Consider the following 19,853-nt stretch of genomic DNA (forward strand, 5'->3'; position numbering starts at 1 on the left):
TTGCCCCTCTCAGCCTGTGCTTCTAGGTCTTTTCCCACGAGCAGCTTGGGGAAGCTTTACGACCCCACCCCGCTACAGGACTTGGACGATCACTTTGTGAGAACTAGGGCAGGTCCCCTATCTATCCCCCACCCCGGCCCTCCGGCCTTCCTGAACCCTTCCTGAGAGTCCTGGTTCCTAGGCCACTGTGAAGGAACGTCAATTTGAGGAAACTGAAGCACAGAGAGTCTTTGGGTTGTTTGTTTTTAAGACCACATTGCTTGTGAGTGGTGGAGGTGACAGGAGCGCAGGCTGTCTGGTTTCGAGGCGCATCGTTTTAATTTGCATCACTGAAGAGGAAAGCTAGGTGTAGAAACCTTAAAAGTAACTTGCCCAAGGTCACAAAGCTATTAGGTGTCAATACTAGGATTTGGCCCAGGAAGTCCATTGCCAGAGTCTGTGTGCTACACTACACAGCCTCTGGAAATTGAGAAATAGTTTTGATGTTTTCTAAGTGTGAAGCACTGTTATAGGCTCTGTGGATATGTCAGTGAACAAAACAAACCCATTGCTCTCATGCCACTTATATTTTAGAGGCAGGGGTAGGGCAGTGGGGGAGGCAATACCTGCAAAAATGTGTAAATGATGTAGTATGGTAATAGATATGTGTCATGGAGAAAAATAAAACGGGAAAGGAGGATAGGGAGTGCCCGGGTTGGGGGATGATTAAATTTAAAATATTGTGATCAGGGCCTTTAAGCTAAGGCTTGGTAGATGGGAGGGAAAATTATTAAAGCTCTACCCTTCTGGGGGTATAGAGTCCACCTTGATCAAATCATAATCTCTGGAGATGGGGCCCTGACATCTGGGTTTTTTTAAACACACCTCTCATATAACACAGGTGCTCAGCAAGTCTCCCCAGGGTGAGTGCCATTCACCTTTTATTTTCACGAAGTTGGAAGATGGGAGCATGAGGTTCTGGAAAGTGACTGTGAAGCAGTGGAGGTGTATAGCTGTGAGCTTCCAAGAAATGGAAAAATCTAGCGCTCAAACTCTCCTTTCTCATCTGATGCCAAGGTAGAAGAGAACAAGGGATTCAATAGAGCCTGTGTCTCACCTATCTTAGATTTTTGGCAATGAATGTTTCTTCAGATTAAAATCTTAATGGAATATTCACACTCAGAAGCAGTTAGTAAAGGATCTTAGAGGCAATCTCTGAGATTGTACTTTTGGTACAAGGGAGGACACTGAGGCAGAAGAAGCACTTTGCCTTAGCTACACGGTTACTAGTAGAGCTAGGATATAAAGTCAACTCTTCTAACATCCAGGCCAGTGCTCTTGCTGTCACAAGGTAGGCTAACACTCAGTCCTACTCAGTCAACATCAGAGGACTGATGATTGAACTATGTAGTTTACTGGGCCAGTGGTGACTTGGGAATCTTATATGGAATGAGTCCATGACAACTGAGTTGGCTGCCTTATTAGGCTGGGAATTTGTGGGACATCTCCCTCTGCCGGCCTAGGAGAATGGCTGACACCAGCAGTGAGTGTCAGAGCAAAACATGCAGTAAAATCTGGTGTCAGAAGGACCCCTGGATCTGCCACTTAGCATTCAGGTGATTTTCTTCAAGTCACTTTTTTGTACCTCAATGTCTTCAGTTTTAAATAGAGCTATTATTGCTACTTGCTCTGTGGGGTTGTTGAGGTTAAATATGATATTGAATAAACTTAAGAAAGTCACTACTACTCAGGTATTTGATGTTTTGGTTTAGTTTTCAATAAATTTCTTAAAGACAGATTATGGATATTGCATTTTCTGTAGTTTACTATAAACCATTCATTGCCTCTGATTTCACCTGTCAAATGGAAACAATACAATTTATCTTAGTTCTCATAAAAGTTATTATGCCCCTCTCTTGAACTAATTAAGCCCTTTGAACATTGCAAAGATCTATAAAAATGGGAGAAATAACTATAATTACTATTATTAACACTAATGCTTTGTATTCACAAATGTATTAAAACAGAGCTACAAATGCAGGCAGTTCCAAAGAACTAACATTTTTCACCGTCCCACTGGACAGCCTCAGCGAGTGTTCATATCTGGAGGCTTCTTCTGGAGTCAAGTAAAGCAGGCTTAGGAACAATTTATTTTAAATTGGAGGGATACTCCAATTATATTCTAGGAATAATGCGGCGGATCCTTTAAATGTTGAGCTAGAAGGGCAGAGTCGTCGTCAAGGACGCGACGGAGATGCTTAGTTTCCAGGAAGTGACGTCAGGCGGCCGCGGAGATGGACGATGTGCTGGACCTGGGCGAGGAGCGGCGCCGGGGCTCGGCCACCTCCGTGAGGAGCGATGCGGGGGGCTTGCGGCCCGGGTTCAGCGGGTGGGGAGGAGCGGCCCCGCCGGTCCAGCTCCCCCGACGGCCTCAGCCTGGCGCGTTCCGGGCAGCGGGGCGGGCGGAGCGGCGCCGGGCTGTGATGGGGAGGAGGAGGCCACTTCCGACCCGCCCGCTGGGCGGGCCGCGAGGCGTTCCGCCGCCTCTTTGCTTTCTTGAAAATCCTCAAAAAGTAGAAAACAGACCCTGTCTCCGCCGGCCCCTTGGATGAGGGGAACTTTCTAGGCCTCTCTCCCTTTTCTGGAGCCCCAAAGGCGAACTCCCGCAGAACGGACAGACAGATCTGAGAGAGACTGGAGGGGCCTCCCGGCCAGAGTCGCACTTGGCACCCATCCTAGAGTTTTCCCTTGGGACTTCTCTTTCCAGAAGTTCTTGCAAAAGCTGCTCCGTTTTATGCACGGAAGGGAGGCAGCCAGGGACGGCCTTTCTTTTTCCTAAGCTCTGCAGAGAGATGAACATAAACTCATGTTCACAAGTTGGAAATCAATACTCTGATTTATTACATGGGGTATGATTAGGTGTTCAGGCACTGAGGTCAGATGGAGTATAAAGCTGTTGGTAGGTTAAAAAAAAAAAAAGTTAACTTCTCCGAGCCTCCATTTTTTTAATCCCAAGAATGGAGATGCTGCGTGGGATAATGCATAGGAAGCATTTAACACAGTGCCTGGCATGTGCCAGGTTGTCAGAAGAGGTCGGCTTATGTTGCCTGGAAGGCTGTGGTTTATCCAAGGATGTATAGTTAGTAGATAACATAGCTTGACCCAATATCTAAATTCAGGGTTTTTCTTATGCCATCGCAACTCCCTTCAGGCCTTTCTAACTTTTAAAATTAGTGGAGTTTGTTTGTTTGGTAGCTGGGATCGAACTTAGGTCCTTGCACTTTCAGGGCAGGCGGCAGAACCACTGAGCTAAATCCCAGGCTAAAATTAGTTTAAATTGCAGTCACTAAACACTTGGGCCACAGGGCAATTCTCTTCAGTGTTTTGAAGAGTCATGAGAGCACTGGATGGCTTCCAGGGTACTAGAAAGGAGCGCCTCTCTGAGGGAGGTAGGAAGGACAGAAGCAAACTGGTCTAGAAGGAAGCAAACTGCTTGACTAAAGAGAATGTTAGGTCACCAGGCCTTTCTGATATGAGAACTTTTCTAGTACCTGGCGATATAGTTCATTTATTCTTTTCACAAATGTTTATTGAGCCTTCCTGTGGTGGAGATACTACAGTGACTAAAACAAGTGGCTCATGTCCCAGAAGGGGAAGATGGACATTAAATAGACTATATTTTAAAAACACCTAAAATCAAGTGATAAAGTGGTTTCCTACCCTGTGGATTTATATTAGATCTTCAGAAAATTGAAATACTTGGCAGTTATTAAAGAAATCACCTGTAAGCAGCATTTGTAAACAAGATCATTGAATTGCAATCATTCTATGTAGTATATGGAATTCAGATCCCTGATACTGTGATAAATGCAGGAGGGCAACCATGGGTTAAAGGATGAAATTGTCTGCCTTGAGAAGAAAATGAGCAGCTTGTTATTAGAAAGATTGTTTCTGTCATCCTTGAAACCTAAACGGTTGGCATTACAATTAGAACTGTGAACCCTGTGTGAGAGTTCTTATGCAGCTCCCTGGAAGCCCCTCTCTTTCATCTTAGGACATTTTTTTTTTTTCCGTCTGGTACTGGGGATCAAACTCGGGTCCTTGTGCTTTCGAGGCAGGTGGTAGAACCATTGAGGTAAATCCCCAGCCCAAGGACATCTTAAAAACAAATTTCAGCAGGGCATAGTGAAAAGAAGCCAGGATTTGAAATCAGAAGAAGATTCCCCTTAGATCTATGTTTGCCACTTAATCAGTTTTGTAGGCCTTGTTTCCTCATTTGTAAAATGGTGTGAATCCCAGGCCTTGTCCATGTCATTTTGAGGATCAAACAAAACCATGTTTAATGAGATGTGTATGTGCTTATATTACTGTTGCTATTTTTAAAAAGTAAACAACCAAAAACATGTATTTCAACATCCACTTGCATGCCTCAAAGTTTTGTTTATGTGTTGGAAAGTGTTTGAGACACAGAACCTCCACCTGAGGATGGCCTTGGAAGATATCTGCAAATGGTTTATTTGATGGCTCAGAATTTTGAGGTGTTCCGATTTCCAAAAGTGATGTCTCAACATTCTTGTAATAAATTTCCCTTAGTCTGTTGATGAAATCCAATTAGTGTATTTATCAAAGCAAATTTATTTTTATTTCTCTGTTAGTTGCCATGGAATTTAAGGAATTCTTTCCAAAAGTCTGATAACTATTTTCAGCTATAAACTTAGGCCTTCCTAAAATCCTGCTTAAGAAATAGGAATCTTTTACCACCCTCATCTCTGAGCATGAGGTCTCTGCCCAGTCTAGAAGCATTTCTAACTGCATTTCTTTGAGTAGAAAAGTGATTTGGCTTTTGTAATCCTGATAGCTGTTAAAACCATGAATTTCTTACTGTTCTATCAAGTAGAACTGACTTTAGGTACTTTGCTCTAAGGGTTCAGAACATTTTGTACAAATATATCCAAGTTACTCAAATCATGTTCTCTACCATGTCATCCCAAATCCAATCCTGCTTACCTCATAGTGGCTTGCATATCCACATAGTGGCTTGAATGACATTTGGTCAGCATTGTCCTCCATCTGTCTTTACAGGGGGCCAAGATGGGTCGCCGAGCTCAATTGGAGTCTACTCAGGCCGACAGTCACTTCAGTGGCAAGAGTTCCTCATTGACTCTGGCTGGAGAGGTAAGTGCTAAAAGGAAAAAAGAAAATGTAAAGAAATGGTCTTTAAGAGTTAGTGATTATTTAATAAGCAAGGATTTGGTATTCCATATTCTGTTCAATTCCAGCTCTTACATTGATTTGGGAATTCCCTTCCTTGACATTTGTCCTATTAGCAACAAATGAAAGAAGAATATTTTTTCTTTGAGGACAGACTGGTTTCTGTGCATTTCTTCATATTCTTAGGATAGAACTTTTTATGTTAGCTGAAACAAGGAACCAGAAAGTTTCAAAATGCAGTAGAAATCTGGGTTTTTATTTCTGCCAAACGAATGCCAGGGAAGTATGCTGGTGACATAAGGTAGCATTACAGCACTGGATGTTTGCTCTCAATGGTGACCTGCATTTTCTGCAGGTTTCAGATAGGAAAGGGATCATTTCCTGGCCTTACTTTCCTGGAAATTTTTTCTAAGTGGCCTGGAAATATTGGAAATTATCTAGCTTCTTTGTAGAGGGTGGTTAATCTTGATGAGCAATACTTTTTAATGGTAGGGCACTATTTTTGGCAGTTTACTCAAAGCCACTTTTTATCTTCCCCTGTCCATTAGAGGAAAAACTGCCTTTCATGAGTCAGGCTGAGCAGGGAACCATTGCATGCCATTCTATTAAACATGTACTTCCCCTCCCACCGCGCTTCTCACTAGCTAATAAAAGCAGTATGACTGAGGAGTTTTATTTGAGTCTGTCCACTAGCTGCAGGTCTCCTCTCGATCCCCCCTTTATATCTTCAAAATTGACTCTGTCTCTTTCTTTTTATTCCTTATTGTTCTCCCCAAAAGGTAGCTGAGGGCATGGAAAAGCAACTGTAGAGAATAAGTGAATAAGGATTAAATTAATGAGGAATCAGATTTTCTCTACACCCAAGTGCCTGTATATTGACAACTATCCTCAGAAAATGCTGTCTTGCCTCCTGAGTGCTGGGTTATCAGCATTCCTCCCGTAGCCAGGGGGCATGTGGCCTTACAAGCTTACTTCCCTGTTCCTGAGGCAAGATAACACCTACCTCAAGATTTGTGAGTTCTGAATTACATAAGCCTAGTCCCCAACAGTTGTGGACCTGTAATCCTAGATGTTCAAGAGACTGAAGGAGGAAGATTGCAAATTTGAACTCAGCTTGGGCAATTAGCAAGACCCTGTCTCAAAATTAAAAATACAAAGGACTAGGGAGGTAGCTCATGGTAGAGTGCTTTCCTACCACGTGTTATACTGTGTCCCCTCTGTTGGCTTTCCTCTTAATTTCTGCTTTGGGCTCCTTCTCAGTCCTATGGTACCTGCTGTAGGATAGACCATTATATGCTAACTGACTTTTTACATATCTATCCTGCTCCATAGTGAGTCCCCAGACAGTGGGAAACCTGGCTTCTTGGTTGTGTAGCTCATTGGTACATAATACACTTAACAATCGATGAGGGGGCCGTACTGAGAAGTTTAATAGGCCAGGCATGTGCATGAGCAAAATGTGCTGGGTACACAGCACAGACACACTGCATTTACATTTCAAATACGTAGGAATATTCTTCACTCTCATAGGAAATAAGTTCACCATTTCCAGAAGCTCTTTGTATGGCCCTGTCAATTATCTTTCATTCTCTCGCTTATTGTAGAAATGTGGGTTTGGAGAATCTTTAAAATGACAACTCTACTAGCAGCCAAAACTGGCACCTGACCATGCCTCATTCCCTGGAAGATGCTAGGGAGTGTGTTAGGTGGAGGTACTGGGAATGCAGGCCACTTGCCTCTTCCAGTACTTAGCCAAAGTTGGGTGATACTATGGGGACTACAGAAGAAGTACTGGCCAGTTGGATATTTCAATAAATGCTAGCAGTCTAAAATGTTAGATGAAACCAACAAAGTTTTAGAAGTTAGCAATTAATTATGAACACTAAGTTGCCACATGGGCAAGTTTGGGCCAGAAAGTTGTCATTGTGTTACTTTGGCCATGGTACTCCTGCCATAGTACTTTTTACATTGTATCCTAATTGTTCACACATCTGCCTCCCTCATAAGATGTGAGCTTCTGGAACGCAAGGTCTGTCACAGTGCCAGACACAGAAACAGATGTGCAATTGTCACTGCCAACAGTGAGATGATGCAGTGCGTGGCATGTGATGTATTACACTGCAAGAGCTGAGGAAGAGTATTACAGGGTGGGTGGGCAGATAGTGCCCATGGTAGGCATAGTTATGGAGGATGGTGGCCTAATGTGGGAAGATGGTGAGAAGATCTAGCAGATCCCACCCTGCATCTCAGGGAACTTGAACTGCAGCAGTATCTGCCTTTAAAGAGAAAATGAGGGAGCAAATGATTAGGTTGGTGGGTGCTTTACACTATTTCACAGAGGTCTAGGAGAACCCATCCCCAAAGTAGAGCCTTCATCCATTTATTCAGCAAATATTCTTCGAAACTCATTGTGTCCCAGGCAACAATTTAGAGTGTTGGTGCATTGCAGTGAACAAAATTCACTTTGCCATAATGGAACTTCCACTTTTGTGGTCCTGGGCAACCAGGAAGACTAATTAAAAGCCTACTTAATTGCAAACAAGGTTGTAAGAACCTGTAATGGTAGTTAGGTGAGACTCTAATGGGCCAAGATGTCCAGGAATGACATGATCAGCCCTTGAAGCCTTAGGTGGCCCTCATGCCAAATCAGCTCTGCTGTCAAGATCAAGGGCACTGTTCACCTACCATCTCCCTCCCTGGCTCCCAGGTGAGGGTCAGGGAAGTGAAAATGTAATTTCCTAGGCACAGAATGGGAAGAACCTTTCAGGTTTCCACCTTGAAGGAAGACCTACCTATTTTTCCAGAGAAAATAAACTTGTTTTTGGTTTTGTTTTTTGTTTTGATTTTTTTTGTTGTTTTTTACTCTGGGCCTCAGCATTTTTCTGGAAGAGCATGATGCAAAGTCATTCTGTTTCTCATGCAGCTGGTGCCTCTGAAAACAAAATCCCCCAGGATTCCAGGATGTCTGCCTTTTTTTCCTGGGTTAATTGGGGTTTAAAGCAGTGAAGACAGCCTCCCACGGGGCCAGATGCTCACTGGGCTGCGTGGGACTTTTTGGCTGTTTCTTTCTAAAATTAGAGCCCAAGACTTGTGTGTATGCCCATTTACATTCCAATTTTGAGTGTATTACTTGATTATATTTATTTTTGTCCTCTCACTGACTTTACACTTGATGAAGATACCCATGAAAACATAAATGTTGGTACCTCAGAGCTGTCAGACAGAATAGAGTTCCTTTAGCATTAAGTAAGAATTAGTTTCAAATAAACAGTTGTTTCAAAGTGGACTGGTGGAGCTTGGACCCCTGATGAAGGAAAGAGAGAGAATGCAGACTTGGCTTCAGGAGACCAGGGCTTGAGACTGGGCTCTGCTAATTGCTTGGGTCTTAAACAACTCCACTAACCTCTTGAATCATTATCTGTCAAATGGTGATAACAATACCACTAGGCTCATGTGGGGATTAAGTGAGGTATGCATTTAAAAGCACTTTAATAAACTGAAGAGCATTAGACAAGCATTCATTCAGTATAGTAGTGAATGAATATTTGGGCAGCGCTTTGCTGTTCTTATTAAAGGGCAGTACAGAAAGAGGTTGTGAGCCAATTAGTTCTCTTTAAGAACTTATTTAGAAGCTTCCTCAATGGTTGCTACTCATTTATCCACAGTTTAGCCAGCAGTGATCCAGAGCTGAGTTTTTATGCTTTCTGGTTGCCGTGGACATAACTTACAAAGAGTGTACTGGAAACCACAGGCCAGGGCTCAAATCCTGGCTGTGCCACAAATTAGCCCTCTGACTCTGAGCAAAAGTTACTTAATCTCTCTAAGCCTTAGTTTCCTCGTTGGCAAAATAGGAGTAATGATATTATAAATTTCATAGGGGGGCTAGAAAGAAAAATGAGATAAGATATGTAAAGCCCGTAACACAGTCTGACAACCCAGTGGTTGCTAACCATTACTATCTCTCTAGAATTTGAGTTTTTTTGTTTGGTTTGTTTTGTTTTATTCTGCATTAATCCTCTCTACTAAGTTGCAAGCTGGTGAGCTTCAGGTTGCAGTTAGCCTACAGTTATCTTGTTTGATTTTTACACTTGATCTTAGCCAAAAGGCTGAGAAGCGATTATCTTGTTTGATTTTTACAAAGTTAAAACTTTTAAAAAATTGACTAATGTTCATAACTTGGTAAATTTCATGCAGAAATCCAGATTTGGGGCTTCTCTTGAAAATCACAAGTTCTGGCATAGTGGGAATGGCAGGCTGCTGATGGTGCTTGGTTACATACCACAGCTCTTCCCAGCTCACCACTGCTTACATTAGTGCACCTGGTCAGATTTACACTGTTGATCTGCCTGACTACTACTCTACTTGAATCTAAGATTCCTACTCTTTTAGGGTGGATCAATTTCAGGTATCTATATCTGTTCCTATTGAATTTGGTTACATGCAACAGAAATTCAATTCCAGTGCTTAAACAGGACTTTTTCTGTTTTCTTTTTCATACGGCAAGGAGTCCAGTGGAGGACAGAGTGGAGTGGATGTAGTTAACGGAGGGTGTCTTGTGTCACCTTAGCCTCCCAGTTTCCTGCTCTGCCATGTGGAGCTTGTAACTTTTGTTCTTATGGTTGAAAGATGGCTGATGATTGTGTGAATCAGATCTGCATTCTAGGAAGGAGAAGGAACAGTTTTAGAGTTTAAGGTACATGCCAGTGAAATGTTCTGCTTTATGTCAGGAAAACAGCTAGAGACATCACTAAGTAGACATCACGTTTTATTTCATTGGTCAGAACTGGGACTACCCTAACTTTTGAGGGAATTTCTAAGTGGGTCAGAATTAGGTCTTATACCCATCACTAAGTTTTAGGGGAATTTTTAACTACCCACATTGCTATTCTATAATGCCCAGGTTTCTCAGTGAGGGAGGAATGCCTGTTGAGTAGCAGTTCAAAACTGATATAACCTTTTTTTTTTTTTTTGGTGCCAGGGATCGAACTTGGGTCCTTAGGCTTTTGAGGCAGGCGGTGGAACCACTGAGTTAAATAAATCCCCAGCCCCTACATAACCTTTTTTAAAAAATAGAACTTACACAAAGGGTTTTTTTAATTTAAAAAATTTTTTAATATAATTGGATAAGAAAGGAAATAATTCTTTTTAGCAGCTTAAAAAATACCAACATTTCTCTGCAGTTTTTAAAAGTAAAGTTGCCTGGAGTTTGGTGAAAATACCTTCTGCCCTGGGTTCCAGGATAGGTGAGTGAATTGCCCATGTGAGCTCTCCTTGCTTTATTTCTTTTTTCCCTTGCACTAATTCAAGTTATTGAGGAGTTTTCTGAAAGATAATTTTGTACATGTCTGTGATATAAAACTTTCTCTGGGGAGAGAAGCTCTGAGAATTAAACGGAATTTCTCTGCCCGAACAAGAGATTCTGTTGATTCAAATGTTGATTCAAGTGCTCTTACTTAGCTCCTTCAAGAAAAGATCCACTTTTCTGCTATAAAGTGACATTACACTGAGTATGGGCAAAAGTAATTTTTTTTTTTTGGTACTGGGGATCGAACTCTGGACCTTGCGCTTTCGAGGCAGGCTCCGGAACCACTGAGCTAAATCCCTGGCCCCAAAAGTAATTTTTGACAAAAACCTCTCCACAGCTGTCTTGTCCTTTGGAGCAGCATTTCTTGCTTGGTTTAGACCTCTTTTTGGCTTAGCTTTTATTTTGTAGATTGTCTTTTTATTGATAATAACCATCCTGCATTGGAACAATTGCTGCCTCTCCATCTCATAAAACATCCTAGTTAAGCTTCATGATAGCTCATGAAGTAGGTACAATTGCCATCTCATTTTACCTGGGAGGATATTGGGAGTTGGAGAGGTTGGGTAACTTGGCTAGAGTCACTCAGCTAATCCGACTCTGGCCAGGTGCCTAATCAGCACCTGACACCTCCTACCTGCTGGACAGGTGGACACACAAACCTCCCCATGGCGAAGAGGTTTTGGAGAAAGTGGAGAGACTTTGGGGGTTATTCTCTTGGAATCTTTTGCAATGGGAGTGAGTTCCCACTTGATCGCCCTTACTCATCCAGTTGTTGAGAGCAGTGCTGGAGTCGCAGCTGTTCCTTCTCTCTCCCGTGCCCTCGGTGTTCCTCCGAGGACGCAGAGCTGAAAGTTAGCCAGATTCTCTCCCAAGAATCTGAGAAATGCTGCTGGACTCATGTTCCCAAATTAGGCCAATTTCCTCATCCCCCAGCAGCCTCACTTAGCTGGAGCTCCCTTGGCACTTTGCATTACGTCTCTCACCCTCCGCCTGTTCCCTGACTGGTCTGGCAGCCGGGCAGTTATTTTCAGCCCTATAGGGTTATCTGCTGACCCTTTTTGGTGACATTTTTCTTCTTTCTCACAAAAGTAACTCTCTTGATTGGTCACATTTTTCAGCCTTTTTTGTAGCCCCTCTCCAATCAGCCCGATTGAATGATGCTTCTGATAATGTGGCCGAAGAGGGATGCAGATAATTTGATATGGAGCTTTTCATAAGGAATGTGTTTTCCACACTTCATATTTATGTCGTGCTTTGCATGCTTCACTTTGGAACTCTCCCTCAGGGTGGGCAGATGTACATCTCTGACCCATCCCTGGGGCAGCCGCTGTGTGGGAGGGAATGTGGTGTCAGATGGAGCCTGCAGTTCTAAGTTAGCATCTCAGGGATCTCCAGTGCTGGCTGTGGCTCTGGCACAGGCTCTGTGATTGCCCGAGGACAGTGCACGTTTGTGCTGGGCTTCTCCCTGTCCCAGGGTGAAAGCTGTGCTCACGGAGCACTTTAAGATTCCCTTCTTCACCTGTGGCAAGTGTTAAATGAGAAATGAGCATTGAGAGCTTAGCTGAGAATGCCAGTAAGGCAGCTATTGTTTCATTATCTGCACACCCTGAAAAGTAGAAAAGGATTATTGTCCTCTCTTTAATCCCCAGCCTGCCAACTAGAAGGTGTATCTCCTGGCAAGTTTCTTAACCACTCTGAGCTTCATTATTGATTGGAATAATAGTAGTACTTATAGAGTTGTTAGAGGATTAAATGAGAGAAGGTATAAACTCTAAGAATAGTGTCCAACACATGCCAGTTATTATTGTCATTATCTGTGTCACAGGAGAATTAGAATCTTATCAATTTATCCTACATTTGCAATTCTGTTCAGGATACATTCATACTTCATAGAACTAACTGGCCTTTGAGACAAAGAAGCATTTGGATGCAGAATCCCTTCACTGAGAATTCTTTGTGCCACGTGAGACCTGTTTTATTTGTCTTCTCTGTCAGTATATCTGCCTATGCCATCAGCCAGTTTTTGCCAGTATATTTCCATCTTCAAAACCCAAACCTCTGAATAGATTGGTAGACTTTCCAGGGAATAATCCTTACTTGCTGACATATCCTTTTGTTGGGCTGGGGACATACGAGTAGAAAATGAGGAGTGACTTTGGTGAGCTCAGTGACCTTAGATAAAAGGTGACATTCATCCATTCACTTATGAATTGATTAAGAGCTTTCTATGTTCCTAGCATTATGTTTGGAAAGGTAACAATTCAGTAATAAATCAGACATGTTCTTTGCCTTCTGGAACCTTGATCTAGGGGTCTACAGAGAAGTAAGTGCTGGGTAGAGAAATAAAGGAATACTCACAGTATGCCTCTTTTACTCCCACACATTCCAGAAAGGTATCCTAGGGAGAAACCATGTTTGCACTTTGAGGCTTAAAGAATAAGTAACCAAGAGAGGAATAGGGAAAGAATATTCGAAGCAAAGGGATAAGTATAAGTCACATTCTAGAGGCGAGGGAGGGAGCATGACAAGTAGAATTTGTTATGGGAGCAGCTGACTCTACTTGTGGTCATCAGTGACTTTGCATTTGAAACCAGCCTCTCTGCCATTACACTTTTCTCTGTGTTTCCTGGTGAAGAAGACCTCTGAGGTATATGCTCATGGATTTCAGTCCTAATGTAGTATTGGAATTTGGTGTGCTTGGCATAGAACCGCACACTGGATGGGTTCTTAGTGAATACTTATTGAAAGAATCCAGTAAATAGTTTATGACGTGTACATTCCTCACAAAATGTGAAAGGCCTTGCTGCCTCTCATTTTCCCTCTTATTGAACTTTAGTTTGGTTTTCTTTCTTCATCCCCTATATCCACCTGCTATCTCAGTACTAGGGATTGAACCCATGGGCTGGGGATATAGCTCAGTGGCATAGTGCCTGCCTGGCAAGCGCAAGGTCCTGAGTTCAATCCCCAGTACCAAAAAAACAAAAGATTGAACCCAGGCAAGGGTCTTTGCACTGAGGTATATCCTCAGCCAACCCCACTCCTTTAAAGTTTTGAGAAATGGTCTAACAAAGTCACTCAGTTTCCAAGATGGGCTTGAATTTGGAATCCTCCTCCCTTAGCCTCCCAGACCCTGTTCTCTTTTTCCTGTATCTCTTTCTTTTTCTCTTAATGATAATGGAGAACTCAGTACTCTTTTTTGTTCATCCACTATATATGTGTGTGTGTGTGTGCGTGTGTGTGTGTGTGTGTGTGTATTTATAAGTAGAATTTTATTCATTCATTCATTCACTTTTCTAACATATTTAACATTTCCCAATATAAAAATGATCAAGGTCACTTCATATTCTAATTGAGGAACCACATATATAGTCAAAGAATTAGAATACTGAAATGTATCAGAAATGGGAATGTAGATGGAACTACTAACCTTGCCTGGGAGTTAGGAAAGACTTTACAAAGGAAATGACTCTTGGGTTGGGTGGAAATGAAGGAGTAGGAATTTGCTAATGAGAAAGAAAGGCAAAAAGGCAACAGTGGCAGTGGGAAAAGGCTGTCCTAAGGTAGGACCCAGCTGTGAAAAGGCAGATCCTCCATTTCCATGAGTGAGCCTTAGTTGGGACAGTCATGCAGTTCTCTCTAATGTGTTAGTTACTTTTCCATTGCTGGGACAAAATATCTGATATATGCAGTTTAAAAGAGAAAAGGTTTATTCTGACTTATGGTTTCAGAAGTTTCAGTTCATGGTCTGCTGGCTCCAAGGCAGGAACATCACAGTGGAGGTAGGCTGCTTACCCCTGGTAGCCACAAAAACAAAGCGGGGGGGTCTAGAAAAGGTGGGTGAAGCTGGTGATATGTATGTCCTTCAGAGGCACACCTTCCTGTGACCTACTTCCTCCTACTAGGCCCCCTTCCTAGTAGCCCATTCTGCTATTATTAAACCATAAGATTAACGCCCTCATGATCTAGAAACCTCTCTAGGCCCACCTCTGAACATTGCTGAATTGGGGATCAAGTTATTGATACATGAGCATTTGGGGGACATTTCCTGTTTAAACTATAACATGATGTGAGCAAGCAGGCTTGTGCCAGACACATGATACCCACCCCCCAACAGGAATCAGCCCCGCACTGGATGTGTGTTGTATTTTTCTCTCTTGTTTTCATCTTTTTAATTTCTTTTCTCTTTTCCACTTGCAGCTTTTTCTCTTCCTTCTTACTTTTATTTCCTGTATTTTGCTCTGTTTATCTTTTTACTCCTTTTTCTTGTTTGTTTATTTCTGCAACTGTTTTCTAACACTTTTAACATCCTTTTTACTCCTCCATAGGACCCCCATCTTATTTTCTTTACTCTTTTTCATAGCCCATTAATTACTTAAAAAAATTTTTTTTTCATTCTCTGGTTCCTCATCCCCTCAACTTTGACTAGCATAACTACTAAGCTTCATCATTCTCTAGATAGTTAGTTAGCTTTATGCTATCACTGTTGAATACTATTCTACTGTTAGTAGAGGTAAAGTTTTATTTACTAGATATTATAGGTCAAAAGTAGGTCGATATTTGTCTTAGTATTCATACTATAATTATAGATCTCTTTTCTGTGGTTAAAGATGGTACATTATTGGTCCTTAGAATTTGTCAATATTCAGTTTGCTTTTGGTGCTATACTTGTTGCTGATTTTATTACTATAGCCAGAGTTGCTAGTTAGTTGCTAATAGTTGTTTGCTATTATTGGTCTTGGGATGCCAATATCTGGATTGCCTTGGGGTCATTAACTACATAGTGGCCCATTCCTGGAGAACTGGGTACTGGGGCAAATGTGTTGCAGCCTCCCATCCCTAGTAAATAAAGGTAGTTGGTTCCTGGGACAGAGGCAAAGGCCAGTAGTTAGCCATCCCCAGGAGACATCACTAAAAAGTAGGCATTAACTAAAGAGGTCTTTATACTAATAACAAAGCTTTCGACTATAATCATTCCACAAGCCTCAACAAACAAACAATAGAAACATGAGAAGAGAAGCCTCCAAAATGCCTCCAAAAACCCCACCTGCCCCAAAGCCAATCCGTGGGGCATTGATGGGAAGGAAACCAAAAGCCACACAGCTGTATTACTCTACATGATATCAGAAGAGAGAACAAAAACAGATCAAGAAGGCACTCAGCAAGCTAACAAAAGATATAAGCAAACACATAATGGGCCACAAAAGCAAAATGATCAGCCACTCTACAGAAGACACTAATAAAAAGCTATAGGAGCTAAACAAAGCAATGCAAAGCATGAACAACCAGTATAGAAAAGAATGAGTCCACAGAAAAGCTCCAAATAGAAATTCAAGAAAACTATCAAAAGAATAGGCAACAAAAGTGACCAATGAGTAGCGGGAGTGGTGGTGCACACCTGTAATCCCAGCACTTGGGAGGCTGAGGCAGGAGGATCACCACAAATTCAAAGCCTGCCTAGGCTACATAGTCCAAGGCCAGCCTGAACTACATAGCAAGATCCAATCTCAAAAAACAAAATAAAACAAAAGAAGTGACCAATGTGGGGAGGAGACAGGGCTATTGTCAGTGACCGATTGATAGCTTAAAAACAAGAGAACTGGTTGGCAAGTGCAAGGTCCTGAATTTGATCCCTGGTACTAAGAAAAAAACAAAAAACAAGTGAAATGGAAAAATGGGTCCAATAGCTCTCAGCTGATTCAAAGAATACTAAGATTAAGTGGAATTAGTGAAATATCAGAAGACAGCTATGACGAAATGGCATTAAATAAACTTGCTTACTGAAATAATAGTAGAAAACTTTCTGAATAATGCAAAAGAATTTAACATACAGATAAGTGAGGCATATAGAACCCCAAATAGCCATGATCAGAAAAGAATCATGACAGATCATAGTCAAAATCCTGGAAATCCAACACGAGGACAGAATCTTAAAAAGTGGCTAGAGAAAAGTGACAAATCACTTATAAAAGTAAACCCAGTAGAATTACAGCAGAATTCTCAACACAAGGGCCAGAAGAGCTTGGAATGAAGTTTCAAGCCCTAAAAGAAAACACAACTTCCAACCCAGGCTGATATATCCTGCAAAACTATCTTTCAAAATTGATAGAGAAATAAGGTATTTCCATGATAAAGACCACCAAAAGAGATTCATGACCACCAAACCAACACTTCAAAAAATTCTCAAGGATATCCTAGAAAGAGACAGTGAAGCCCAAAATGACAAAAGGTCTAATAGAATGAATACACCAGGTAGGATGACCAATTAAGTAGAAGGGAAAGATAGGGAATCAGCAACATCTTTAACCCAAAAAAGAAACTCAGTCCAAAAATGAAAAGATAGAAAACAATATTCTATTCAACGGGAAGTGCCCCTCCCCCCAAAAGCAGGTATAGCTGTTCTATATTCAAAGTTGACTTCAAGCCAAAACTGATCCAAAGTGGCAAAGAAGGTCACTACATATTGGTTATGGGAACAGGAAGAGATAACAGTTATTAACATCTGCACCAGACAACAGCATAGCCAACCGCATAAGTACTAGTGGACATAAAAGACCAGATAAACATAAACAATTATAATACCCCACTAACTGCTCAGTACCCACTAACTCAAACAGATTAACTGGACAAAAACTGAACAAAAATTATCAAGAGTTGAACAAAACATATTCTTCACAGTAGCAGATGGGATTTTTCTCGAAAATAGACCAGATATTAATCAAGCAAGCGTAAGTAAATGTAAAAGAATTGAAATTATACTATGCATATTATCAGATCATAGTGCAATAAAACTAGAAATCAACAACAAACAAAAAATACAAATTATGCAAATATGTGGAAACTAAATAATACTGTCTTAAGTAAACAGTGGATTATAGAAGAAATTAAGGAAGAAATAAGACACTGTCTAGAACTAAACAATAATGCCACATAACAATTTATGGGACACAAAGTAGTCCTAAGAGGGTAGTTTAAACCTGTGAATGCTCACATCACAAAAATACAGCAAGCCCCAGTAAATCCTACCAGTGCACCTCAAGGTCCTAGGAAAACAAGAATAATTGGAACCCAAAGCTAGTATAAGGAAGAAAATTACAAAAATCAGATTAAATTGAGACCAAAAAAATGTGTACAAAGAATCAGTGTATTAAAGAGGTGGTTTTTCAGAAGAATAAAAAAAATAGAAAATGCCTGTAATAGTTAATAGATTGTGTCAACTTGAGTAAGAAACACCCACCTAAATTGGCTTAGCATAGTTCTGGGTGTGGAAGACCTATCCTAGGGAGGTTTGTTACCAGAATGATATAAAAAAGAAGTAAAGAAGCAAGGACTGCTTCTATTTCTTTGGAGAAGTTCCAGTCTTCGCCTTCACCCTGGATGTCATCTCCTGGTTTCTAGCGCAGACTGCTTAGCCTTCTAGAACAGACTCTTCAGCCTCCAGTGCAGACCCTTCAGCCTTCCATCACAGATCCTTCACCCTGCTGTTATGGACTCACACAGGACACTACAGTGAGCTCCAGGCCTTCAGCTGGATCCTTTGGATCCCCAGTGCACAGACCTTTTGCATTCCTCCACACCTAACTCTGTGGGCAGCCATTGTAAGCCAGTCTTGTAAATTCTTATGTATTTGTATATCTTATATTAATTCTGTTTCCCTGGTAAGCACTGACTGATACAGTGCCTTGACCAATCTAACCAAAAAAGGAAAGAAAAAACCCAAGTCAGTGCAGTTTGAAATGATAAAGATGAAATAACAACAGGCACTTGCTGGAAAAAAAAATTATTAACAACTACTCTGTAAACCTGTATGCCAGTAAGTGGAAGAATTCAGAAGATATGGTTAGATTCCTAGATATATATGAATTACCAAAACTGAGCCAGGAAGATTTAAAAGCCCTGAATAACCCAATAACGGGCAGTGTAATTGAAACAGTAATAAAAAACCCTACCAACTAAGAAAAGACCAGGTCTGGATGGACTCACTGCTGAATTCTACAAAAACTTAAGGGAAGTTCTAAGATCAATGCTCCTCAACCTTTTTAATGACATTGAAAAGGAAGGAGTACTCCCAAAGTCATTCCTGGAGCTACCATTACCCTAATTCCAAAGTCAGACAAGGATCTAACCAAAAAAGAGAATTGTAGACTAATCTCTTTAATGAATATAGATGCAAAAATCCTCAACAAGATACTGGCAAGCAATGCAGTGAATAATAAGATCATACATCATGACCAAGTAGGCTTCATCCCAGGGATGCACAGATGGCTCAATATACACAAAATCAATAAGTGCATATATCATAAAGAAAGGATAAAAAATCACATGATCATCTTAATGCAGAAAAAACCTTTGACAAAATTCAACATCCTTTCATGATAAAAGCATTGAAAAAATAGGTATGGGGGACCTTATAAAAACCATTTATGACAAACCTACTCCCAGCATATTAAAGGGGGGAAAACTGAAAGCTTCTCCTGTAAAATGAGGAACAAAACAAAAGTGCCTACTATCTCCACTCCTGTTGAACATAGTACTTGACACATAAGTAAGAGCAATTAGGCAAGAAAAAGAAATAAAAGGGATATGTATAGGAAAGAAGAAGTCAAATTATCATTATTGCAGTTGACGTGATTCTCTATATAGAGGGCCCAAGAAAATCCACTAAAGGACTCTTAGAATTAATAACCAAATTCAGCAGTGTAGCAGGATACAAAATCATACAAAAATCAGGGTACTTGTACAGTAATAATGAGCCCACTGAAAAAGAAATTAGGAAAAAATACCATTCACAATAGCATCAAGAAAAATTATATTCTTAGAAATTAACCTAATAAAGTAAAAAACCTCTACAATGAAAACTATAGTAGTCTGAAAAAGAACATTGAAAAGAATACCAGAAAATGGAAAGATATCCTGTTCATGGATAGGCAGAACAAATATAGTCAAAGTAGCCACACTTCCAAAATTGATATACAGATTTAATGTAATCTCAATTAAAAGAGCAACAGCATTCTTCATAGAACTAGAGAAAATAATCCTAAAATTCATATGGAACTAGAAGAGACCCACCATACCGAAAGCAATCCTGGTTAACAGAGCAAAGTGGAAGGCATGACAGTCTTAAAGTTACATTACAAGGCTACAGTGATAAAAACTATGGTACTGGCGCAAAAGTGGACATGTGGATTGATTGAACAGAATAGAGGAAGTAGAAACAACCTCAAGCACATTCAACTATTTGATCTTTGACAAAGAAGACAAAAACACTTTGGAGGAAAGATAGCCTCTTTAACAAACAAATGGTGTTGGGAAAACTGGCTACTTATATGCAGAAGATAGAATTTAGACTCATGTCCCTATG

General features: G+C 40.9%; 1 protein-coding gene across 1 annotated transcript in view; it reads left to right on the forward strand.

Moving 5' to 3' along the window:
* The first annotated feature begins 2,219 nt into the window (after window positions 1–2,219).
* The window catches only part of Ift43 (intraflagellar transport 43), an 84,880-nt gene continuing 67,246 nt past the window's right edge, over window positions 2,220–19,853 (forward strand). The window contains exons 1-2 of the mRNA XM_004837152.4: window positions 2,220–2,327; window positions 5,062–5,154. Coding sequence (XP_004837209.1) covers window positions 2,274–2,327; window positions 5,062–5,154 — 147 coding nt within the window. The 5' untranslated portion in view covers window positions 2,220–2,273. The remainder of the gene's footprint in view (window positions 2,328–5,061; window positions 5,155–19,853) is intronic.

The sequence above is a fragment of the Heterocephalus glaber genome, unplaced genomic scaffold (genome assembly GCF_053883595.1).
Source record: "Heterocephalus glaber isolate CG9 unplaced genomic scaffold, H.glaber_assembly_v1.0 deba00001608, whole genome shotgun sequence".
NCBI classification, from domain to species: domain Eukaryota; kingdom Metazoa; phylum Chordata; class Mammalia; order Rodentia; family Bathyergidae; genus Heterocephalus; species Heterocephalus glaber.